Source organism: Doryrhamphus excisus, chromosome 20 (assembly GCF_030265055.1).
Source record: "Doryrhamphus excisus isolate RoL2022-K1 chromosome 20, RoL_Dexc_1.0, whole genome shotgun sequence".
Taxonomy (NCBI): domain Eukaryota; kingdom Metazoa; phylum Chordata; class Actinopteri; order Syngnathiformes; family Syngnathidae; genus Doryrhamphus; species Doryrhamphus excisus.
Genome location: NC_080485.1, coordinates 3,166,556 through 3,192,966, shown reverse-complemented (window position 1 = coordinate 3,192,966; position 26,411 = coordinate 3,166,556). Strand labels below are relative to the sequence as shown.

Here is a 26,411-nt window from a genome sequence, read left to right as displayed (position 1 = left end):
CACTGAGTGAAGCTCTGAATCCACAGCATTTCTTTAAATATTGTTTTTTGTATATTTTCTATTTTAAAAGGGAAAAAGACTGACCATTGTGTTATACACTGTCGAGGGCCGGACCCCCCGGGGAGGCAGAGACAGAAGCGGCGTGCAGAACAAGAGTATTTAATTAAGCACGAGCAGGTGCGGGTACTTACAAGCACAAAGGAAACAAAAGGTGACAAAAAGGCAACATGAAGAACATATACAGGTACATATGCCTGGCCTGTATGGAAGTCTAAAATTACACGGAACTGTATTTAAACTACACTTAACGTGAACACTGGCTGTTTCTCCACAAAGAGAGCGATCACAGAAGAAAAACTGTTCAGTGTAACCAGAAAGAGACACAAGACTCCACTCGAGTGCTACGGTTCGGGTCCTAGATTAGCAGATGGAATCTGCTGTCAAATGCGTCAAATAAACAGACGTCATGTGAATAGAATGCTGTCATCTTGACGAGAAGGAACAATTGTGTGGGTAAATATTTCCCCAGTGGACTGCTAATTCATGGTGGTATTTCCTCACAAACACTAACCCGTCCCCTGCTGCATACACACTAAATGCTAATCATTCAATAACTCATACATTAATAAGCAGTCAGTGTATCAATGCCTGAGAGTTACAAACCAATGCTCTGAACTGCACAGCTGTGAGAACAAATGCGTTTCTTAAATCTTCAATTAGACCAGGGGTGGCCATTGGCAGCCTGCAGCTCATTTCTTTATTGGGCTGGAGCATATGGTAGAAAGATAATCAAACAAAAACCCCCAGCAAAAATGGGAAAACAGAGATAAAGGAACTATGTACAGGAAAAAAAGCTTGAATGTTGACAGTTTCCAAATAACGACACAAAGTTTTGTTTTTAATTATACTGTATGTTTTGTTTAAAAAAAAAACATATACAAATATCAAAATGCCTCCCGCATACTTTGACTTATCAGTATGCGGCCCTCAATGGAAAAAGTTTGATATAAAGATCAGCTTTATAGGGGACAGCAGGGATGAAGGAAAAACAATGAAGCAGCGACATCCATCCATCCATTTTCTATACCACTTATCCTCACTAGGGTTGCAGGTATGCTGGAGCCTATCCCAGCTGTCTTCAGGCAAAAGGCGGGGTACACCCTGGACCAGGGGTGGGCAAACTTTTTGACTCGCGGGCCGCATTGATTTAACAAAATTGACGGGGCGGATTATATAGTATTTTACAGGTAACAGTCCATTTTTACACCTATATTTTTACACATATTTTACATGTAAAAGTGTCATGCAATCTGCTATATGTGAACTTTGAAATCATTTATTTGATGTAAAGTGAGTTAGAAATTAAATGTATTATTATTATTATTATTGTTATTTTTATTAGAATTATTATTATTAGTTATAGTAATGTTATTATATTATTATTATTATTTTTGTTAATAATAATACCATTATTATATTAATATTATTAACAACAATATTAATATAATAGTAGTATTATCATTATTGACAACAACATTATTATTATTATTATTATTATTATTATTATTATTTGTATTACTATTATTGTGCTTGTGCTCCTTTTCCCAGGAGTATTTTGTAATATTACTACCATTATTATATTAATATTATTAACAACAATATTAATATAATAGTATTATTATTATTATTATTATTATTATTATTATTATTATTATTATTATTATTATTTGTATTACTATTATTGTGCTTGTGCTCCTTTTTCCAGGAGTATTTTGTAAACAACAGACCACATCAAATAATGAAATCGATAAAGCAGCTACCTCAACCATCAAAAAGTTGTCCCAAGCCACGATGCCAGGTTGTATGTTGAGTTCAAATGAAATATTTGGAAAAAACAGGCGGGCCATATTGAAACACTTGGCGGGCCGGATGTGGCCCCCGGGCCGTAGTTTGCCCACCCCTGCCCTGGACTGATCGCCATCCAATGATAATTGTAGACGGCTACAACACCGGAGTCTGTTGCACAGTTCCATCCATTATGGTGTCCATCTACATTGTCGTCTCGCCCAGTGTTTTTCAACCTTTTTTGAGCCACGGCACGTTTTTTACGTTGTAAAAATCTTGTGGCACACCACTAACCAAAAATGTTCCAAAATGTCACCACGACCTCACACGTGCATCAATAAGTCTATGGGAGGAACAAGGTAGGTGTTGCCACACGGACCAATATTACATTGCTCTGCCAGTCTTTACACCACAGACACTCCACAGTAGCCACGTTTTTACATCACCACTTTTTCTCTTTCCCAATCACCTTTCGGGAAACAATGGTATCCATGGAAAGGAATATTCCAATCTCTTGTCTACATGCGCCGTGAAAATCAACCAGAATAGTCAATAGGGCATGCCCAGTAAAACGTAAACATCAACATCACGTGATACCGGCTTCTCCAAGTTTTTCTTTCACTTGTTGGAATAACTCCGTATTGGCAGTTTTTCGTCTGTCCAGTCTTGAAATTTAGTTTGAATCAAAAACAAACTTTGCTTAGTCCAGTGCCGATTGCTGGCCTCCATTTTTAAAAGTGAAGAACGTCTGGATCTGCGTGTTACGTCATATCTGAGCATGCGCTGAAAGAACGCACCCGGGATCAATTTAAACTGGAAAAGATCAAATTCAATCTTGCTAATATTTTATAATTAAACTCAGGACATGTTTTATATAGATATATATTTTCTTTTTAGAGGGTTTAGATTCTGTTTCACAGATGGCGGTAATGCACACGAAAGCTGCTTGCCAACCGCCAATAAACAACAGAAGAAGAAAAACACCACGAAGAAGAACGCACCCTGACAACTTTCCGTTTGAGCGGGTACAAGATACCTCAATCGGATTGGTTAAAGGAATATTCCATCCCTGTTCAATTCCTTCCGTTTAAGCAAATAAACCAAAGTGAATTGGAATATTTGGGTCCATGTATACTATTGACATAATGGCTATTGACATAATATTTGCAAATGATGATTAATAAATGTTAATTATAAAAAGTGATATTGGATAATTCCTCACGGCACACCTGACGGTTTCTCAAGGTACACTAGTGTGCCCGTGGCACAGTGGTTGAAAATCACTGCCACCGCAACTATTGAAAGGTGGGATGTTTTTGGTTTGATATTTTGGCACCAAAACTGCATTTTTTATATTGTGCTTTATATTTTTTCTTAGAATGTATTTTACTACTTGCGTACCTGCCAACATTTGCATTAAAATAATGGAATATTTCCTAGAGAAAACACATAATCACTTTGAATAATTATGTGTTGTGTCAACAAATCTCCTTTAGGGCAGATGAGGCATCTGCAAACGCTGGAATCATTTTAAGAGTCATTTCTTCAGCATTCTGAGCAGAAAACTGCTCTAACATATAACTTTACTCCCCAGTGCCTAAGAGATGTACAAGTATTTTTGATTTTTTTGTATGGAATACTAGCACAGCTCTTCTATTTCACCATCACTTCCTGCAGAGGGACCATCGAGAGCCTGCTGACCAGCTGCATCTCCGTCTGGTCTGGGAGCTGCAAGGCCTCGGACTGGATGTTACTGCAGAGAGTGGTGAGGACAGCGGAGAAGATCATTGGGACCCCGCGCCCCCCCATTAAGGACATTGCAAACACACCCCCAGCATGGACTGTTTTTTCGCCTGGCATCGGGGAGAAGGCTCTGCAGCATCCGCTGTAGAACAACCAGGTTTAGAGACAGCTACTTCCCCATGGCCATCAGACTGCTCAATGCCAAATAAGCCCTTCTACCTGCCCACACGCACAACCAAAACATTAAATTCTCATTATTTATTCTAAATTATTTAAATAATTTGTAAAAATTACTGTCTACGCCAGGGGTGGGCAAACTACGGCCCGGGGGCCACATGCGGCCCGCCAAGTGTTTCAATATGGCCCGCCTGTTTTTTCCAAAGTATTTCATTTAAACTCAACATACAACCTGGCATCGTGGCTTGGGCCAACTTTTTGATGGTTGAGGTAGCTGCTTTATCAATTTCGTTATTTGATGTGGTCTGTTGTTTACAAAATGCTCCTGGAAAAAGGAGCACAATAATAATAATAATAATAATAATAATAATAATAATAATAATAATAATAATTCATTCATTCATTCATTTTCTACCGCTTATCCTCATGAGGGTCGCGGGGGTGCTGGAGCCTATCCCAGCCGTCTTCAGGCGAGAGGCGGGGTACACCCTGGACTGGTCGCCAGCCAATCACAGGATAATAATAATAATAATGTTGTCAATAATGATAATAATACTACTATTATATTAATATTGTTGTTAATAATATTAATATAATAATGGTAGTAATATTACAAAATACTCCTGGAAAAAGGAGCACAAGCACAATAATAGTAATACAAATAATAATAATAATAATAATAATGTTGATGTCAATAATGATAATAATACTACTATTATATTAATATTGTTGTTAATATTAATATAATAATGGTAGCAATATTATTATTAACAAAATAATAATAATAATATAATAACATTACTATAACTAATAATAATAATAATAATTCCAATAAAAATAACAATAATAATAATAATACATTTATAACACACTTTACATCAAATAAATGATTTCAAAGTGCACATATAGCAGATTGCATGACACTTTTACATGTAAAATATGTGTAAAAATATAGGTGTAAAAATGGACTGTTACGTGTAAAATACTACATAATCCCCCCCGTCAATTTTGTTAAATTAATGCGGCCCGCGAGTCAAAAAGTTTGCCCAACCCTGGTCTACGCTGTACATTGTTGTTTCTATTGGATGTCATCTATTTATTCACCACATTATTATTTATTATTTATTATTATACGGGAGCCAGGCAACGACATTTCGTTGGCAATTTCACTGCTGTGTTATTGTGCAATGACAAAGAAAGATGATAAAGTGATAAAGAAAGTCTATCCAGTCTATCCATCCATCCATCCATCCATTCAACCAACGACCATCCAACATCCATCCATCCATCCATCAATTTGTTGTTAAAGACAATGATATCATTTCAAGCCCTTTAAATACAATATAAACCAAGCATGTTTCGCACCTTGAAAAGGAATTTCAAGCACCCCATTGAAAAATCTGTTTTGTGTCAACAGTCTTTGTAGCAGGTCTGGTAGCTGCAGAGACGGCCCCTATGAGACCCAGAGTGCGTTCACAAAGCAAACATGATGATACCACTTCATGAGCTCTCGTGAGCGCACGGGACGCTCCAGCAGGCTCATTTACATCGGTCTTGCTCTAAGGCACAGATGACTATTTATGAAGATGACTTCTTTACATCGTCTAGTAGCTACGTAGAGGGGAGGAATATGGCCCGCAGGTGCTCACCACCCCCATCATCATCATCATCATCATCATCATCATCAACCACACCATTGCCTCATGCACTCACTGGTCACAATATTAGGTACACTTAATGAGATCCAAAATAAGAACCGTGTCATTCATAGTGATAATGGTGCTCGGTTTTGATTGGTCCACTGGGATGTTTTAATGCTATTGTATTGTTTTATACCATAAGTGAAACACAAGCACATCCGCACAAAAGCTCTATTACGCAAACAAATATGGCAAAACAAAAGAGAAACAGCCGCTGTGTCATTTCCTCCCATGTGTACCATTCAGCACTCTCACAGGAGCGACACTAGTGCCACTTGAGGTAAACAAACAAATATGTATGAATATTTCATTTTCTCCAAGTACACAAAAGCACAATATGGCGGTGATTATTTATACAGAATCATCACTAATGCATTACTTCATCTGGCTAATGCTCTAATCATATGTTGTTTTTGTCATTTCATTTAGACTCTCTGCAGCGTGACTAATTCTGTGCAATTGAATGTAAAATATAACTCGCTAACATTTAGCATGTGTGTATTTTTGGCACCGCATCCTATCACAAAGGAATTTGCTAAAGTGCATCTTAACGGTGATATTTTGGCATACCTCCTTCACGGTGCCCCTGCAGATAATTAATGCTGAAGGAAGATCATTAAAATGTTATGACATTGCAACATCTGAAGGTATCGGCAACAGATGGCAGTAAAACATTGTGCAGCGGAACACTTCTCAGCAGCTGATGAAAGCTCATTGTTGTAGTCATATCTCATAACCTTACAAAAAGAACACCATAATGTCGAACGTGTTAGTGGTGAATTTCTAATTTGCAGCTCACTTAGCACTTCGCTCGATCAGTGGGAAGGATGGACTCAGTGAAGTTTCATACCTGCGAGCAGAGCATGAAAATGGGACACATGGATGAAATGCACGAGGTTGGCACCTGTTAACTTCTCTTTTGTAGATGAATACACCATATTGGGATCCCATTAATGGTCATGTATTATTCTGAATTATCATATGATAATGGAGGAAAATGACTGGAATACTGGTTCAGTTAAGTGGAAATGAAAACCTGGCACAAAAACATCAACTACGTGGAGGCTAAAACCTGCCCTGACTGCACGGGTGCATTGATCCCATCAAATGCTGCCCTGAAATGTGCTGTACAGTGGAACATCCAAAGATAAACAGCACAAAAGTGACACACCTGTGATCAATATTTTCTTAAACTATGACTCCAAATGCAAATTATAGTGATAATAATTTGATGATGGTGATGTCATCTATAAAAAGGCCTCTTAACGGACAGGGTGCGCCTTTCTCAACCCACCATCGTGATCTATACAAACTGACCACAGACACACACTCGGTGACTTGATCACTGGCTTATACTCGCTGATACTACTCTACTCTTCAAGGGAAAAAACCTCAATACCACACCAAGCTCTTTCCCTTTCCCATAACAACTATTGCCTGAGATCCAATGACATCATTACGTGGTCTCTTCCAAAAGCCTGCAGTGTCTTTAGTGCAGGGGTGCTCATTAAGTCGATCGCGAGCTACCGGTCGATCGCGGAGGTGGTACTGGTCGATCGCTGGTCAATCGCGGCGTGACATTAAAAAAATATCATCCCAGCGTCAATGCCGTCACTTGATTGATATACAGGGCAGCCATTCAGATGACAACTGAATGTTGCCCTTCGGGCGACCAATCAAATCAAACAACGTCTCTAAGTGCAGCAGAACTTACGATGTCAGCCTATCATCCATCCCCGTTACTTGATTGACATACAGGACAACCAATCAGATGACAACTGAATTTTGACCTTTAGGTCACCGCTCATGCGTAAACAACGATGCAAAGTGCTAAGCAAGTCGGCGAATTGCGAGATTTTAAGCTCTCGCTAAAGTTTATGGTCACTAAAATGAGTGAAGTAGCTGGACCAAGTAAAAAGGCAAAAACTGGACCAAGTAAAAAGGCAAAAAACATATCACTTCCATACGGATATGGAATATTATACGGATATTATGATACGGATATTATCCATGACTGATAAACATTTGGAAGTGTGCTTGAGGCTGGCTATCAGCAGCTACTGTCCGGACTATGCATCCCTGGCTGGTTCAATTCAGTGCAAGTCATCAAAGTAAACTCAGGTAATTACAAAAAATGTTAATAGTTAATTATGTGTGTTTTGCAATATTGGCTCATTTGGTTATGTAAGGTACATCAACATACATTGTACGTACAAATAATCCTCAATACATTTGAAAATAAATAGATGTTTTGCATTTTTGTAGTGGGTAGATCATTTTGACTCGGTCATTTTAAAAGTAGCTCGCATGCTGAAAAAGTGTGAGCACCCCTGCTTTAGTGCTTTTAACACTCTTCCATCAGTCCACCTGTTCAAACATAAACTGCAACAGTCCCTATCTGACCGTAGGTGTTGTCCTTCTGGTTTTGATATACAGTAAACCTTGGATATATCGGACTCGGATATATCGGAAATTCGCTCACAACGGACAGATAAAAAAGAACCGATTTTTCTGTAATGCATTTCCAATAAAAATTCATTGCATATATCGGATATTTTATAACGGATTTCGCCTATTTCGGACAAAATCTCCAGTCCCGTTCCAATGCATTTCCATGAAATTTCCCTGGCATATATCGGATGGCCGCATCGTTATGCTAATCTTGTTGATGTCACTGGCTATTGTCTTTCTCCTGGCTCCAGATTTAGGACAAATATAAAAGTGAGTGACGTCAATAATACTAGCACAGCAGTGAATGAGATCTTAACCTCACTATTGGAAATAACGTAGGCCTGACGGGCGTAACAGGGCCTAGCTTAATTAACAATTTGTTATGCTCAGAGTCCAATAAAGTTCAATTCTCATTACCTTACGTCTCTTTTCATTGCCCAGTCCAGGTACATTGGAAACATAGTCAAGGAAGTGCCTTTTTATAACGGATAAAATACGATTTACGCATATACCGGATATATGCGTAAAACGGACATTTTCCGGTATACACATATAACGGATTTCGCTTATATCGGACAAAACCAGTGGGAACAATTGAATCCGATATATCCGAGGTTTACTGTACCAGTACTTGTTGTCTTGTTTTACTTCTACATTTTTTCCCCATTGATTGTATGGTTAAATTGTGGATTCCTGTTTATGTTTTGTTTTTACTTTATGCCCGGGCCTCTTGCCAGGTTATCATTGGAAATCAGAAACTGTTGTCAATTGATCTTACCTGGTAAAGTAAAGGTAAAAAAAAAAGAATTACAATAACGATGCACAATATTGGCATGAAAAATAATTATCGGATTTCACAGAGTGTATTGGTCCAGAACTCCATACTGTACTTTGTTTTTACACATATGTTTGCACCACATACAAATGTACGGCTTTCCAAATTGTATGATTGTTAATAGTTGGACAAAAAGGGCTCATTTGTGAAATGCATCCAGTAGCATAATACGTTCTTTCTTCTTCTTTCTCTTTGGGCTTATTCCTTCAGGGGTCGCCACAGCAAATCAATCTCCTCCATCCAACCCTGTCTTCTGCATCTGTCTCTCTCACACCAACTACCCTCATGTCCTCCTTCACTACATCATAAACCTTCTCTTTGGTCTTCCTCTACGCCTCCTACCTGGCAGCATCCTTCTACCAATATATTCACTATCTCTCCTCTGGACATGTCCCAACCATCTCAGTCTGGCCTAAAGGACTTTATCTCCAAGGCCTTTAACATGTAATGTACCTCTGATGTACTCCTTCCTGATCCTATCCATCCCGGTCACTCCCAATGAGAACCTCAGCATCCTCATCTCTGCAACGTCCAGTTCTGCTTCCTGTCTTTTCCTCAGCGGCACCGTCTCCAGACCAAACAACATGGCTGGTCTCACCACAGTTTTGTATCTCTACATAGCAGATGCTTGATTGAAAACCTCCCATTAATGAGAATGTGCTTCCCTAAAATAAAGTTTTCTACAGTAATCATGCCACGATTAAAGCCATTTGGAGAGTCCTAAGGATGGCTTCTGTCAATTGTTGTAGACTGAAAGGGTAATCAATTATCTTTTCCTAATTACAGCTCCACATTGCAAAAGGAATGGTTTGGCTATTATTCACTGGAACACTAATTACAGTAGTCATTACTTTGGTTTAGACTTTCCTATAATCAGGGAATGTAGTGGGATTCTCTATGTGGGTCTCTGGTCTGGTCTGTACATCCGTTTTCTGGTCAAGGTCAAGGTCAAGGTCAAGGTCAGCATTCAGTCCTATATCCCACATATACATATCGCTAGGCTAAACTATCTACATCTATTTTTTTTCTAAAGTGAAACAAACTTCTCAACAACAACTGAGAAAAAAAATATGGCACCCACAGTACACTTCGAGAATCAGACCTGGGTTTGATTCTCCGCTTGGGCATCTCTCTGTGGAGTTTGCATGTTCTCCCCATGTGTCAGTTTTCTGTTGGCACTCTGGTTTCCTCCCACATTCCAAAAACATGCGTGTTAGGTTATGTTAATGTAAATTAAATTAATCCATTCCAGATCCCACAAAATATTAATATAAAATACTTTATAATATAACAAAATAATTAAAAATGACGAATGGACGGAACTTATTGTTGATGTAGACCACCTGTACATCCTGGTGAGATCAAATTCAGTACTGTTTCTCACCGGTTTTTTTTTTGGAATTGTGGGCAATTGCAACTTTCTTTGGTCCCATGGCATGTTATTTAGCAGTTGCATTCAATGAAAAATAAGATTAAGATTAAGATTAAGATATGCCTTTATTCGTCCCTCAGTGGGGAAATTTGTAAATACACACAGACAGAGAGTGAGTCAGGAACAAGTAGGGTGCTTGTTTGGGCACATGATTCCATGGAAGGTTACAGTACAAGTCAAATAGTAGTTTGTTCCATATTTGTTACTTGTTTGTTTCGTGCAATACTGAATGAGAACAGAGATAGTGACAAAAACTCAGGCAAAAATGTTGTCAGTTGGATTTACATCAAGGGAACATGCAGGATGATCCAGAAGAGCGAGGTTATTCCTCTGGAAGAAGTCCTGAAGCTCCATTGTTCCAATGAAATAAAAAGCACCCCAGAATATGTTCACAATGCCCCCTCCATTGTGCTGTGTGGAAAACATCTCAGGTTTGGATCTCCTTGTCATGCCAGTGACCACCAGGATGGCTCATTGGGGAATCAAACTTTGTTCCACCTTTCAATGTCCCAGTTTTTGTTTTTAAAACTCTTCTCTTGCAGATGCCGTTTAGTGGTTATTGGACTGGGAACCAAGGTTAATTTTAAAGTGTTTCTGTTTGTTTTAAATGCTTGTATGGATCGGTCCTGTTGTACCTGTCTGTGCTCCCGCAGCCTCACTCCCCAGGTAGGCCACTGAGCCAAAAGTCTGGAGCAAACCCAAAACCCAGCTGAAAACCATCTTCTTTCACTGACGTTCAAAAATTAAAGAAGCACAAAAATTTGTATTTATAGTATTTAAAGTTGTCTTTTTTTAAACTAAATTTGCTCTGTGTTGTTGCCGTATATTTCTTGCTATTGTTTATACCGCTTTTGTTATTGTTTATACAGCACTTTAGTCATTTTAGTCACTTCAGTTGTTTTGAATGTGCTATATAAATAAAGTTTGACTTGACTTGAATAACAACTGGAAATGAGCCGGAAGCTCGTTATAAACGAGTTATGGATAATGCATTTTTCCGGATACGAGTTTGAAAGGAGTACTACATCATTTTTTGTATTTGTGTTTAATGAAAATGGTCATTATATGAAGAGCTTGCAACCAAAAGGCGCTAAATCCATTTTGACTGATTTCGAGAAAATCAATGATTTTTAATTACGCACATATCAATCTATTTGGTCATCAAGTCTATATTGCAAATGAAAGAGCTATCAATATAGGTCATAAAAATGCATGCTATAAAAATCCTGCACACACCATGTATTTTATATATATTTTTTTATTTTTTTTCGGATTTAGCGCCTTTTGGCTGAAATGGTGGATTTAGCGCCTTTTGGCTGAAATAAATTTTAAGTCACCTTTAACTTCTTCAATGGCATTGTTGTAAAAGAATGTAAGGTGCTTTAATGTGCTATGCTAATAAAATATTTACAACACAGAAGCCATTCTCAACATACAATACACCCCCCCCCCACCCACACACATGCACTCGTTCACCTTCACACATTACAGAAAAAATGTTATAACCTACCACTAGTACACTGTTAGTGATAAAATGTTGTTAAGATATTATAGCACACATTAACATCATCCACATTCCATGATGATCAGCTTTAACACAACTCAACATACCCAATTATACAAGACAATGGTACAAGACATGTCATACATTGCAGATGCATTCAACCTGTAGGCTGCAGTAGAGCGACACATGAAAAATAACAATTTGCAGACAATAATAAAAATGTTATTAAAAGCAGTGCTCATATTTGACTGCACCATGAAGGTGACAGTGACAAAAATCATCTCATTACAAACTCTTTACATTGTATGTTTTTTAGTACAAGTAAAATAATGTTTCTCATGAAAGTTGGAGGTGTCAAGGTAGAGACATGCCTTTTATGGCGTAAAAAAAACTTCCATGTTACAGAATACTGTAAAAACACAATTTGTGTTCTCCTGAATTGCATAACATACTGTAACTATCATACATAGGCGGCAGTCACGTACAGTGCCTCGTTCACGTACACGGTGCAATCGGCAAGTTAAAAATGGCTCTTTTTCCATTGGTCACACTGCCTCCACTTTATTAGGTTTTCTTCAGCTTGCCTCTATTTTGGTTTGTATCTAAAGTTACTTGGTAAACAGACGGCACTGTGCAGTCTTGTGTTATGTTGGAGGCAAACTGTTTACTGTTAGTTTACCTCACTGTTAGTATGCAAATGAGCCAAAACGTTGCACTGTGGTACCAAGAAAGCGACCCATTAGGGCAACTAATAATTAACAACTACAAACAAAGATTACTATAACATTGTTTGGTTGTTAACATCTGGATATAGGATATTTTATTTAACTTTTCATTTTTATTTTTATTTTTCCCCCCTGAAGAATTGCCACATTATTGTGGTCAGGGGGTTTGTGTGCCTCAGTGAATCTCAGAGCTATAACAGCAGGAGAGCTGAGTCTTCAGGTGGTACACCCGAGTTGAACAAAGCACAAAGCACTGTTAGAAAAAATGGACTGCTGTGTATGAATGTATAAAGCTTGCCTAGAACCAGCCCTGGGTAGTGTGACTGCTGTTTTCCTTGAAATGCATTTTTGTTTTATTCCATGAAGTCATCATAAAACAGGCATGCTACCTACAACATATGAATTTGGACTGGCCACAACATTAGGTCCACCTGCACCGTAGCTGCATTAATTAAACACTATGCCTGCCTGGATATAGTCAAATACACGTTACAAATGACACCCCTTTAATTATGTTGCAGTATGCACGTTGCAATCCTAAACTTGTTTCGTACACATGCTGAATACAGCTCGTTGTGTCACTGCCAGTGTTTTTTTCATCCGTCTGTTCTCATAATTTGGCTGGTGAGATAAAGTCACGGAGTACTGAACGCTGTGTTTTTTGAGAAAAATACAGTGAACAAGGCTGACTGATTATTTCACTATTTGCCCTGTTTGCATGAACCAACAACATCACACATCATTAAAAATAATAATAAATAATAAATAATAAATAATAAATAATAAATAATAAATAATAAATAATAAATAATAAATAATAAATAATAAATAATAAATAATAAATAATAAATAATAAATAATAAATAAGTCTTACACATCACTTACACACATACACAGTACACATATAATGGAATAATAATAAATATAGCAACTTCTGATCAAGACTTAAAACAAACCATTTCCAGTCAAACCACGCCCACTTTATGCCCCGCCTACTCTGTGTACAGATACTACTACTACTACTACCACTACTCCATGCTCATCCCTAGTAGCGGCCTTCATTTGGGACAGTCAAATGCATCGTTCGGCTAAAGGCTGACTTTTGGGTCTACCACTTGACCTTTTTGTTCCATAAACCTTTAATTTAATTTGAGGTATTATAAAGAATATTTTTGTTTTTTCTCTCAGATTTATTTTTTAATCTCACTGAAACAATACCATAGCATTGATGTTTTTTATATCCATGTTAGCTCGTGATGACTGGTGTGGTGACTGTATAGTTGGAGTGGTTTCATTCTTTTTTTCTTTTGTACTGGACTACGTACGATACAATGACTAGTAATGAACTGGTTGCTCTTGGCACGTAGTTGGGTGCCTCAAGCTGGGTGAGGGTGCTTGGATGTGGGGTTTTCATTCTTGTAGACAAGGAATAATATATGTTTTGTTGGGATGAGGTTGGAATCTGGGTGGTTGGGGGGGTGGGACTAAGATAAGTCTTGACTTCTTCCCATTCCCTTTCAAACATGTGTACGTTTATATATACATAGGTATTTTTATTTGTGTTGATTTATGTTTGGTTTGTTGTGCTTTAGATGATATTTGAAATAAAGAAGGAAAAAAAAAGATCTTTTACGAAGCTTAAAATGACTTGTTTTTTGTGTTACTGCGTCCATCCTTGCTTATCCTTGCATCTCAACAATCTGACTGCGTACAAAGAGAGGACGCTTTTTTGCCTTTTTGCCAAGATTTTTTCTTTTAAAGGCTGTAGTGTTAAATGTTTGATCAGCGAATGAACAGCCTTTTTCACTTGAATGCTTGTTTGCAATGAATTGCTGACTCAAACATTTCATTTCACTCCTTTCTTTTCTTTTTTGCATTTTGAATTTTGAATTTCCGAATGTCGCGCTTTGAATCGGCGATGAATTCGGTGTCATTTTTCTAAAAATCTCACAATCTCCTCAGATATATTTATGCTCTGATACGCTCTGATACGAAATTCGTTCCCGCTTTAGGCGACAAATTATTTCCCGAATCGCTACGGCTACTCACGCTTTGATGCCGATTGATCAGGATTTGTTACGCTTTAAATTACGCTTTAATACTCATTGATAAGTTTTGGTGCGCTTACCACGCTTTAAATAACGCTCTGATACGATTATCAAGCTCTCTTGTGCATTGATAGGCTCTGCTAAGCTCTGTTACGCAATGGAAAATTTCGAGATCCCGACTGCATCCCGCCTCTGATCCAGAGCATAATAAAGATGCAGCAGATCCATTGATCCTTTGAACCAAGCTCTGTTAAGCTTTCCTACGCTTTGAGCAAAACTTTGATAAGCTTTGTGACGCTTTGATAAGCTTTAATACGCTCTCCCCGCTTTACGCAATTTGTGACTGATCGCCTCAAATTTTTAAACAAAAATTTTTTGGCGCTCTTGCCGAATGTCCCGAATTGCTCAAACCTTTCTTACGCTGTATTACGGTCTTTACGCTTTCATTAAGCTTTGTTACGCTTTGCCGCCGCTTTGCTCGCCGATTTAATTCACCATCGATTCGGCGTTGGTGTGAACGTAGCATAAGATGCAACAGTGTAAAATGTACGTATTGTGCATTCTTGCCATTTTTCAAATTGTTTCAAATTTTGATCAGGACGTTGACACTTTTGACTCAATTTGGTCACTGTGATGTGAATTGACTTGATGCAAGCTATTTCGAAAGTAATGGTGTGTTGAGTGATTTCATAAGCAAATCGACATCACTTACCAAGTTGTACACTGACTACTCTTAAGTTATATCCAAGTTTGATTTCTTGAGAATCTATACTGATGTAAACTGCTGGTGGAAATGTGAGAGGTGTATTCACTTTTGTGAGATCCGGTTTGCTATTAACTCTAAACTCTTTAGTCTACTTTAATTTCAACACTCCAAGAACACCAAATGGTGCAAAACAGCGTAGATGATATCATAGAAAGAATAAATGAGAGCGGGACATGACTGCCATTTCTCTGCACGGAGACAAAAATGGCATATATTTGAATAATGACACCTGCCAGGAAGCTGCGGCGTGGAGGGAAGCGTTATTGTGTAGATTGCTTTGTGTCGTGCATGTTGATCTTTGACTGTGCACGCATATAAATCTATCCACAGCTAATGCTGAACACGGTTTTAAAATAGTAACATGCACGAGTCCACCGCTTGAAAAACACTACCCAGAGTGCTGTAATCCAAAAATCCCCAAAGGCAGACCTTAGCAACATCAAAAGCCAACAACAAACATGTCCTCCCCCAAGGAAAAATGACACTGGTTCCCTGTTGTGCAATAATATAGCGGTACATTCACGGCCTTTTGTCTTGCCGACTGTAACATTTTCCATTAGACCTCTAGTGTTGACAAACATAATGACATATATCCAGGGAGAGGAAGAAGAAAAAACATGTTTGCTATTTATGGTAATTGTGTGCGGTATTTAAATCCGTTTGTCTGTTCATTATGTGTTCTTTCATTGGCGTACAAAGGATACCGTTGTTAGTGAAGTAGCGTGAGGTTCATGGATTGTGAGGCACTAAAATTTTTTATTCAAGAAATACAGCTTTTACATTAAGAGGATAAAAAAATGACAAGAATAATTTACTTTTATTAAAAAGCAGCTGCTGCTGTCAAAAAAAATGCTGTCTTTTCCTCTCTATTGATGGCAGTGACAAGCACCTTCCAGCTCACGCACGCCCCCACCTCTTCAGGATGAAGAGAGTACTACAAGCGTCTCACATTTGACATTTGCATTAAAGAAATACACGGGCTGTACAAAATCATGGCGTATAATACATGTTTTTGCAACATTATATTATTTGCGAAACTGAGAAACGAGCACACGCTATGATCCAACTTAGTGCACTCACTGAGTGCACTCAGTACGCAAGGGCTAGTGCACTAAACCAAGAAGAAATACTCGCGGCAGCTTCATCTTCATCCTCTCTGACCCGTTTTTAATCAGGAAATGTGCAAATTCTGCAATTTATACTTTAGAAAACATTTGGAATGCTTAGGATTGGGATGATATAGAAAAAACATTTATAATACAGTTCAATGGAAAAATATTAATATGGATTTATTCATTCATTCATTTTCTACCACTTTTCCTCACAAGGGTCGAGGGGGTGCTGGAGCCTATCCCAGCTGTCTTTGGGCGAGAGGCGGGGTACACTCTGGACTGGTCGCCAGCCAATCACAGGGCACATATAGACAAACAACCATTCACACTCACATTCATACCTATGGACTATTTGGAGTGGCCAATTAACCTAGCATGTTTTTGGAATGTGGGAGGAAACCGGAGTACCCGGAGAAAACCCACGCATGCACGGGGAGAACATGCAAACTCCACACAGAGATGGCCGAGGGTGGATTTGAACCCTGGTCTTCTAGCTGTGAGGTCTGCGCGCTAACCACTCGACCGCCGAATATGGATTTAGTTATTAGTTATTTATTTAGTTATTGTTTTTAAATGTTTCATCATGACCGCACGTCACCGTTATATGTTATAATGTTTTGTTGAGAATGTGCTATTTTTAGTGCACCTGAATAAACAACTTAAACATACGTACGTATTTGATGCAGCTTTTGTCAGCCAGTAGCTTGCCACCTGATTTTGAATAGCTCACCAAAGGGTGAAAAAATATTTGCTAAATCTCAGTATTTGCATAACTATTCAATTCACACATTATGCCTCTGTTTAATGACAATCACCAAAAATAGCATGAATACAATGGCGTTGATAGTGAACATGTTTGCTTTGTATAGAGCACAATTTAAATGTTGCCATTCATATACGTAAATAAATTACTTTGTTTTTGCCAAAGTAGCTCTAAGAGTGATGAAAGTCGTAGACGACAGATTTAACCAAACATGAACTGCCACAACACGCTGCCAAACACACAAGAAATAGAACTGTCAATGAGATTTAGTGACAAAAAAAAAAAAACACACAGAAGAACTCGAGAAAGCCTTTTTCTCACCTAAAGTGTGTTGATACAGTCGAAGGAACATTGCAAACGTCAGAGCAGGTGCAGCAGCTGTGTAGATCACCCACCAGAGGGCTTTTAATGTCATTTAAATAGACCCGCCAACGTTGTTTAATGTGTTGATTTGCACTCATCCTTCCAACTACTTGTGGGAGCAATTATGTCATTATAAAAACTGCAGCACATAACAGCCCAGCATGGATAAACAGCAAAGAAAGTGAAGAGTCATTTTCTTCACAGTGCTCGATGGGATATTGATCCAACACATCCTCAGTTAAATGACAAAACAGGTTGATTGAAAGTCATTCTCACAGTGACAGATACTAGTCTTTGTGAACGCCAATAGTAACAAAGGTAAGCAAACGCAGCATGTTTTTTTCTGCAAAGTGTCATTCACCTCTCACATTTCAGGAACCATTTTTAATACAGTACATCAGGGGTGCTCACACTTTTTCAGCATGTGAGCTACTTTTAAAATGACCGAGTCAAAATGATCTACCCACTACAAAAATGCAAAACATCTATTTATTTTCAAATGTATTGAGGATTATTTGTACGTACAATGTATGTTGATGTACCTTACATAACCAAATGAGCCAATATTGCGAAACACACATAATTAACTATTAACATTTTTTGTAATTACCTGAGTTTACTTTGATGACTTGCACTGAATTGAACCAGCCAGGGATGCATAGTCCGGACAGTAGCTGCTGATAGCCAGCCTCAAGCACACTTCCAAATGTTTATCAGTCATGGATAATATCCGTATCATAATATCCGTATAATATTCCATATCCGTATGGAAGTGATATGTTTTTTGCCTTTTTACTTGGTCCAGTTTTTGCCTTTTTACTTGGTCCAGCTCCTTCACTCATTTTAGTGACCATAAACTTTAGCGAGGGCTTAAAATCTCGCAATTCGCCGACTAGCTTAGCACTTTGCATCGTTGTTTACGCATGAGCGGTGACCTAAAGGTCAAAATTCAGTTGTCATCTGACTGGTTGTCCTGTATGTCAATCAAGTAACGGGGATGGATGATAGGCTGACATCGTAAGTTCTGCTGCACTTAGAGACGTTGTTTGATTTGATTGGTCGCCCGAAGGGCAACATTCAGTTGTCATCTGAATGGCTGCCCTGTATATCAATCAAGTGACGGCATTGACGCTGGGATGATATTTTTTTAATGTCACGCCGCGATCGACCAGCGATCGACCAGTACCACCTCCGCGATCGACCGGTAGCTCGCGATCGACTTAATGAGCACCCCTGCAGTACATGCTATCTTTGCACGGGACAATACTCTCGAAAGGAAATTTGGATACACTTTACAGTAGTTAGTGTGCAACTAGTATTGCACTATTTACCTGTATTATACGTATGTCTGTTTATGTATATTAGGGTGGTCCTTATTTTTCAACTTTTGAAATTTCTGCTTGCTAAGCACATGCATGGGGCCCACCTCTGGTCCTGATGTTCAGATCTTCAAAAGGTTTCAGAAGCATTGGGAATATATATATATCGACAGAGCCAACTTCAAATCAGCCATAACAAGCGATGGTGATCTTGTTTAGACATCAAAGATGATGCCATTGAATTTGCCATAGAACAGCTTGAATCTTTCCAGCCGAGGGATGACTACAGGGAGCTTCTGGAACTCGCCATTATCTTCGTCGGTGGTGGTCCTCCTCGAGACACATGTTTTACGGCACCAGGAGCTATTCACTATGCTCGATGGATGGCCAAAGCATTGTACGCTTTCAAGATATATCTATTTGGCAATCAGTTCAAACTGACTTCTTACGAAACTAGAGGAATTCGCAACATTTGTGTGTTCGTTGTGGGACTGTATGCTAGAGTTTGGTTCACAGCTGCTGATGCCATCGCTGCCCCTTATAATGATCTTCAATTTCTACAAAATCTGAAAAGGTATGAAGAAATTCATCCAGCAATTTCCAAGGCTGCAGTGAATACGTTTTCGGGGCACTTGTGGTATTTGAGTGAGGAGCTGATAGCGTTAGCCCTTTTTGACCCAGCAGTACCAACTGTTTTATTTTATTTTGCTTTGCGTCCTTAAAATGGTACAGTTTCCTCAAAAACGAGCAATTCTGGAAATATTCAGAGGCCTTGAGCAACCTCTAAATATTGTTAAAAAAATTCAAAATTTTGAGAGTTTTTATTGATATCCTAACACATTTAGAGGGTAAGAGTTGAACATTTCCCAAAAAAAAATTTGACCCCCCCCATATAAGGACCACCCTAATGTATATACTTCCTGTGTGTGTTTTTTTTATGTCTACAGTATAATCAAAGTTCAACATAATTTGTTTCAAGATGTCACACAAAAGTTTGACTACACAGTATATATTATATTTATGTAATCACTGTATATGTATAACTATAGTATTGTCCTTTGAGGTAATTTGAATAAATACTTCAATAAATTTGAATATTTGAACAAAAGTTTGACTACACAGTATATATGATATTTATGTAATCACTGTATATTTATAACTATAGTATTGTCCTTTGAGGTAATTTGAATAAATACTTCAATAAATTTGAATATTTGAACAAAAGTTTGACTACACAGTATATACGATATTTATGTAATCACTGTATATGTATAACTATAGTATTGTCCTTTGAGGAAATTTTAATAAATATGGTGGCTGAAATAAGCCTGTGCAATTAGCCATTTGATTATTTAAAGGAGTATATGAACTGAACGCAGATTAATCCTTAAAAGCAGATTAATCCTGGGGGGCCAACTCTCTCCCAAAAAAAGCAGGTCGTCATTGCTCAGACATCACCGCATGATGTCATGTACTCATTTGCATATGAATGAAACCACGATGATGGATAAAACGGAGGCAGGGCTCAGCGGCAAACCCTCTCTCTCGTCTCCGCTCTCCGCTGGCTCAGACTGAAACATTGTGATCTCTTCTATCTGGATTAGACGTGCAAATGCATGCAAATACGCATCAACAAATCTGCTGCTAAATGCCTCACTGTAAAACCATACTTCCCGTGTAAGCTGATGGCTACATTTGTTCTGTACTGATTTTTTTTTTTTTAGGAATTTAGACATCCCAGGAAGATGTTTCTAGTATGAGAAATAAACTACAAATAAACTAAAACAATCTGAGTACATAATATACTGGAAAACACAGTGGAACTTGTCAAAAATGTGCATGCCAAAATTTTACTTCACAGGTGCTGTTGGGACCAGTCCAGGGTGTAACCCGCGTCTCGCCCAAAGACAGCTGGGATAGGTTCCAGCACCCCCGCGACCCTCGTGAGGAAAAAGCGGTAGAAAATGAATAAATAAATAAATGAGGTGCTGTTGGGACCAGTCCAGGGTGTACCCCGCGTCTCGCCCAAAGACAGCTGGGATAGGCTCCAGCACCCCCGCGACCCTCGTGAGGAAAAAGCGGTAGAAAATGAATAAATGAATAAATGAGGTGCTGTTGGGGACCAGTCCAGGGTGTACCCCGCCTCTCGCCCGAAGACAGCTGGGATAGGCTCCAGCCCCCCCGCGACCCTCGTGAGGAAAAAGCGGTAGAAAATGAATAAATGAATAAATGAGGTGCTGTTGGGACCAGTCCAGGGTGTACCCTGCGTCTCGCCCAAAGACAGCTGGGATAGGCTCCAGCACACCTCGCGACCCGAGTGAGGAAAAAGCGGTAGAAAATGAATAAATGAATAAATGAGGTGCTGTTGGGACCAGTCCAGGGTGTACCCTGCGTCTCGCCCAAAGACAGCTGGGATAGGCTCCAGCACACCTCGCGACCCGAGTGAGGAAAAAGCGGTAGAAAATGAATAAATGAATAAATGAGGTGCTGTTGGGACCAGTCCAGGGTGTACCCCGCGTCTCGCCCAAAGACAGCTGGGATAGGCTCCAGCACACCTCGCGACCCGAGTGAGTATAAGTGGCATAGAAAATGGATGGATGGATGGAGGTGCTGTTGGACATGGATAGGTGATCCATGGGGCGGAAGGGTGCTTGCTTTCAAATGTGTACATTCCTCATGTATCGCTTAATTGGGTCCAAGCCCCACCCTGATAAGACTTTCCTTGAAATAAGATTCCTTTTTCATAAATGGAATATTTTCATAGTTAGTACTTTAAAATATTAAAGCCCTCTAGATCCATTCTAAACAGATCATTTTTTACAGACCAGAGTTGGCTAGTTTTTCATACCTGACAATTTCTACTCTTCTTCAGAGTGGTCATGTGATATTCCTATGAGCTTTCTTGACGTGAGAAACAACCCAAGCCTGGGAATGTATGGATGATAGACCAAATGAATCTCATTGGACTTTGAAAAAAACAACCATATACGTAGTTACCATTTAGTCCCCTTTACTACTCCTTTCTTATCCAATATAGTGGACATCATAACAGAAAATAAGCCATTTAAGAAATAAACAAGACTCATGCTCGTGTGTGTTGCTTTAAATACGTTCTGGTGCTACGGGAGGGCGTGGACATGAATGTGATTGTGGTGTGAATGGTTGTTAGTCTATATGTGCCTTGTGATTGGCTGGGGACCAGTCCAGTGTGTACCCTGCCTCTCGCCCGAAGACAGCTGGGATAGGCTCCAGCACCCCTGCAAACTTTGTGAGGATAAGCGGTAGAAAATGATTGAATCAATTATTGCGTATTCTGCAAAACATTACAGGGACATTACTGACACCTAGTGACCAGTGTGGAATACTACATATCAACATATCATCTATACTACATATCATCACATATTTGAATGCCTTATATATGTGTATTTGTTCAATTGGCCATTGTTATGCTTAAAAATGCTTAATTGTGGAAAAAAGCACATAACATTTAGTTATATATATATATATATATATATATATATATATATATATATATATATATATATATATATATATATATATATATATATATATATATATATATATATATATATATATATATATATATATATATATATATATATATATATATATATATATATATATATATATATACACACACACACACACACACACACATATGTATATATATAAGATATGCCTTTATTCGTCCCTCAGTGGGGAAATTTGTATATAATGAGATTATATAATCACATATATATATATATACACACACACATATATACATATATACATATATACATATATACATATATATATTTCCCATATATTTATTTTATTTTAACTAATAACAGTCTGTCTTCATCCACAAAATGATTCATTCTTTATTTTTTTCCTCTCATTCTTGTTTTGACAGAATGAAGTATTTCTTACCCACTCATTTGTTTGTGTGTGTGATTTCATTGTGTATTCCCAGAACATGTTTTTGTACTGCATTTGTTTCATACTACTGGGGTGTTATTGGTGCAGAGATCAAAGCCGTTGACTTAACAAAGGTTTAGACGGCGGCTCTTTAAAATGTTAATCACTGCAGTGTTTAGCTCATTTGCCACTAGTGGCTTTAAAATATTCTATTTTAACCTAGCAGTCGACATCGCCTTACATCAAATGGCAACTAAATACTGTCAAAAGTGATGAAAAGAGTGACGTTAAATGACAGCATTGGAATAGGAGAAAGAAAGAACTCCTACCGGATTGTTACTGGTATCCATCGGTTATTGTTGATGGTTTGGCTGGCTGCCACGTGCAGAACATGTTTGGTGCCGCATCCAAGTTCAGCAATGGGACTTCCATCTTGAAGGAACACGTGAAGGAAGGCACTACCAAAGTTCTGCTCCTGAGCTGAGTTAAAAAAAAAAAAAAAGGAAAACAGTATTTTTAATTGAATTAATATTAGCAGTGGATTGAAAGTCTGAAAATGATGAATCTCTTAATAGGACTTAATTATTCTCATTACTATAAGACCAAAGAAAAGGCTTTCATTTGAATGCAGACCTACCAACATGTACACATTTAGTACTCGACATGCAATTTGACTCTTGAATACGCTTGCATGCTCTCCAATTTGTTGCATTTTCTTGGTTTCAGTTTCAATTTCAGTCTGCACCTTACAGAGAAATGAATAAATATTATCAGTTTCTCTTGTGTTTCAAATCAGGAGTCTTGAAAAAAAATGTCCGTCCAATTGGGGGACATGACAGAATATAATTGAAAAGCACTGGACTGGAGTGAGACATTTATCTTCATTGCCAAAACTTTAATGGCAGTATTCTGGCACCAAAAAAATAAAACCGATAGACATTTTTCTGCACAATATAATTACTTTAATTGCTTGTCTCTCAACATATAATAGCATGTACTGTCGGCAATGTTGCAGCAAAACTCCCCCTAAAACAAAATATTTTTTTCTCATTAATAAAAGACAAAAGAATGTAAAAATGTAAACCTGTTATTTTTATGTAATCACTGTATATGTATAACTATAGTATTGTCCTTTGAGGTAATTTGAATAAATACTTCAATGAATTTGAATATTTGAACAAAAGTTTGATTACACGGTATATATGATATTTATGTAATCACTGTATATGTATAACTATAGTATTGTCCTTTGAGGTAATTTGAATAAATACTTCAATAAATTTGAATATTTGAACAAAAGTTTGACTACACAGTATATATGATATTTATGTAATCACTGTATATGTATAACTATAGTATTGTCCTTTGAGGTAATTTGAATGAATATGGTGGCTGAAATAAGCCTGTGCAATTAGCCATTTATTATTTAAAGGAGTATATGAACTGAACGCAGTTTAATCCTTAAAAGCAGATTAATCCTGGGGGGCCAACTCTCTCCCAAAAAAAGCAGCAAAACTCCCCCTAAAACAAAATATTTTTTCTCATTAATAAAAGACAAAAGAATGTAAAAATGTAAACCTGTTTTTTTTTTTTACTACAGTAATCCCTCATTTATCGCAATTAATAGGTTCCAGACTCAACCGTGATAAGTGAATTTCCGCCAAGTAGGAGTCATTTATTAATGGAAGATATTTGTACTGAGAGCATAGAAAACGCGTTTACAACCTTCTAAACCCTCCGTTTTACATTATTAGAGCCCTCTAGACATAAAATAACACCCCATAGTCAAATTTAGGCGTTTATTTATAGAGCACCATAGATTTATAACCTGATGATTAGTGGCTAATTACACCTTCTCTTTGTTTTTGTGGTTTCAGTTGTCTGAGTTTAGCTTGAGAAACTTGTTTTGCATCCCCACACTGACAAAGTAAATCTGCAGGACCGGGTTCACCTGTCGTCAGTGCCCTGCAGATCTGTAGTCGTCTTTACACTTGTAATACCCAACATAGAAGACACAATAAAGAGAAAATAAGCCATTTAATACATAATTAAGACTCATGCTTGTGTGTGTTACTATAAATGTGTTCACTAGGTGACCTGAAAGAGAGGCGGACAGGAAGTGACATCAGCTTTGAGTTGAGTTTCACTGAACATTACAGTAACACTACTGACAGCTAGTGACCAGTGAAGCATACTACATTTCATCAATGTCTGAATGCCTCTTCGGAATGCCTTATATTCATATTTTAGTTCATTTAGTCATTTCTATGCTTAATTTAGCCATTTGCTGAAGTTGACATATTTTTGACCATATATATATATATATATATATATATATATATATATATATATATATATATATATATATATATATATATATATATATATATATATATATATATATATATATATATATATACGTATATATATTCATTCATTCATTCATTTTCTACCGCTTTTCCTCACGAGGGTCGCGGGGGGTGCTGGAGCCTATCCCAGCTGTCTTCGGGTGTAAGGCGGGGTACACCCTAGCCAATCACAGGGCACACATAGACTATATATATATAAATATCATACTTTTTTTTTTCAAAAATGTATGATATATATATATATATCATACTTTTTTTTTTCAAAAATGTATGATATATATATATATATATATATATATATATATATATATATATATATCATACATTTTTTTTTCAAAAATGTATGATATATATATATATATATCATACATTTTTGAAAAAAAATGTGATGGAGTCAAGCCTCAAGGTGGCGAGGGACATCTGTAATTATAAAAGATTTTAGAAATGTGCACATTCCCCTCTCCCCAAGTCTTCTTTAAGGAGCATCGATATTTTACTCACATTTCCAATTTGTTTACATGAAACCGCAGTGGGACATTCAACAGCAGGGCAGTGCACTGGAGGCTGCAACTACAGCGCTAATCCACCAACACAAGGCAGTAGGATGCAGAGTAAGGTGGAGGAAAGAGGATGCATGCTAATCCTGGACTCTTCTCTAAGAAGACATAAGCGACATGAAAATGTGAAGACAGAACGAGATAGTAGCTCACTCAGGGCCAAGCGAGGGGAAAGCTAATATTCTTGTGAGTCCATAGAGGCACACTGCTAGAAGAGGTCATGAGGTCACAGCAAGGCAACACCAGAAGTGTTGACCACTTTGATTTCATCATGACAGCGATGACAGAGCCAAGGCGTTTTGACAAATCGGACAGACCACTGAGGCTACAATTTGGACAAATGGGTGTGTGGCGTCGAGACCAGTACAGTATGTCTTAGTAAGGCTCCTGCCATTGGTGATAAAGTGATGGCAGCACGGCAGCAAGAATGAACAGACATGGATGGAGAGAGATTGCTGCAAAAGCTGAGCTTGTTGTTTTCAAGCCTGATATGACAGCTCGCAACAATTCCTCCAGGATAGGACGGGCATCCAGAAAATCCCCCATCTTTTTTGTCACAGAGAGGCTATGCTTAGCTTAATACTGAAGTCTGATAATGCCCGTTATAAGCTGACTTGGAGGTCTTCCTCATCATAAGCTGAGATAGGGAGGCTCTTAACTGTGAAATATTATCTGAATGGACCGCAGTCAGAAAATCATGTTCAGATAATCCACAGTCTTCTGTACGACTCCTCCTCAAAGATGAAGTAGCATGACGAGATAGCAGGCAAAGTGCCTA

The 26,411-nt window shown here is 38.0% G+C and overlaps 1 protein-coding gene across 1 annotated transcript in view; it reads right to left on the bottom strand.

Moving 5' to 3' along the window:
• eys (eyes shut homolog) overlaps nucleotides 1-26,411 on the bottom strand; it is a 272,564-nt gene that overhangs the window by 52,902 nt on the left and 193,251 nt on the right. The window contains exon 40 of the mRNA XM_058058308.1: nucleotides 23,037-23,187. Coding sequence (XP_057914291.1) covers nucleotides 23,037-23,187 — 151 coding nt within the window. The remainder of the gene's footprint in view (nucleotides 1-23,036; nucleotides 23,188-26,411) is intronic.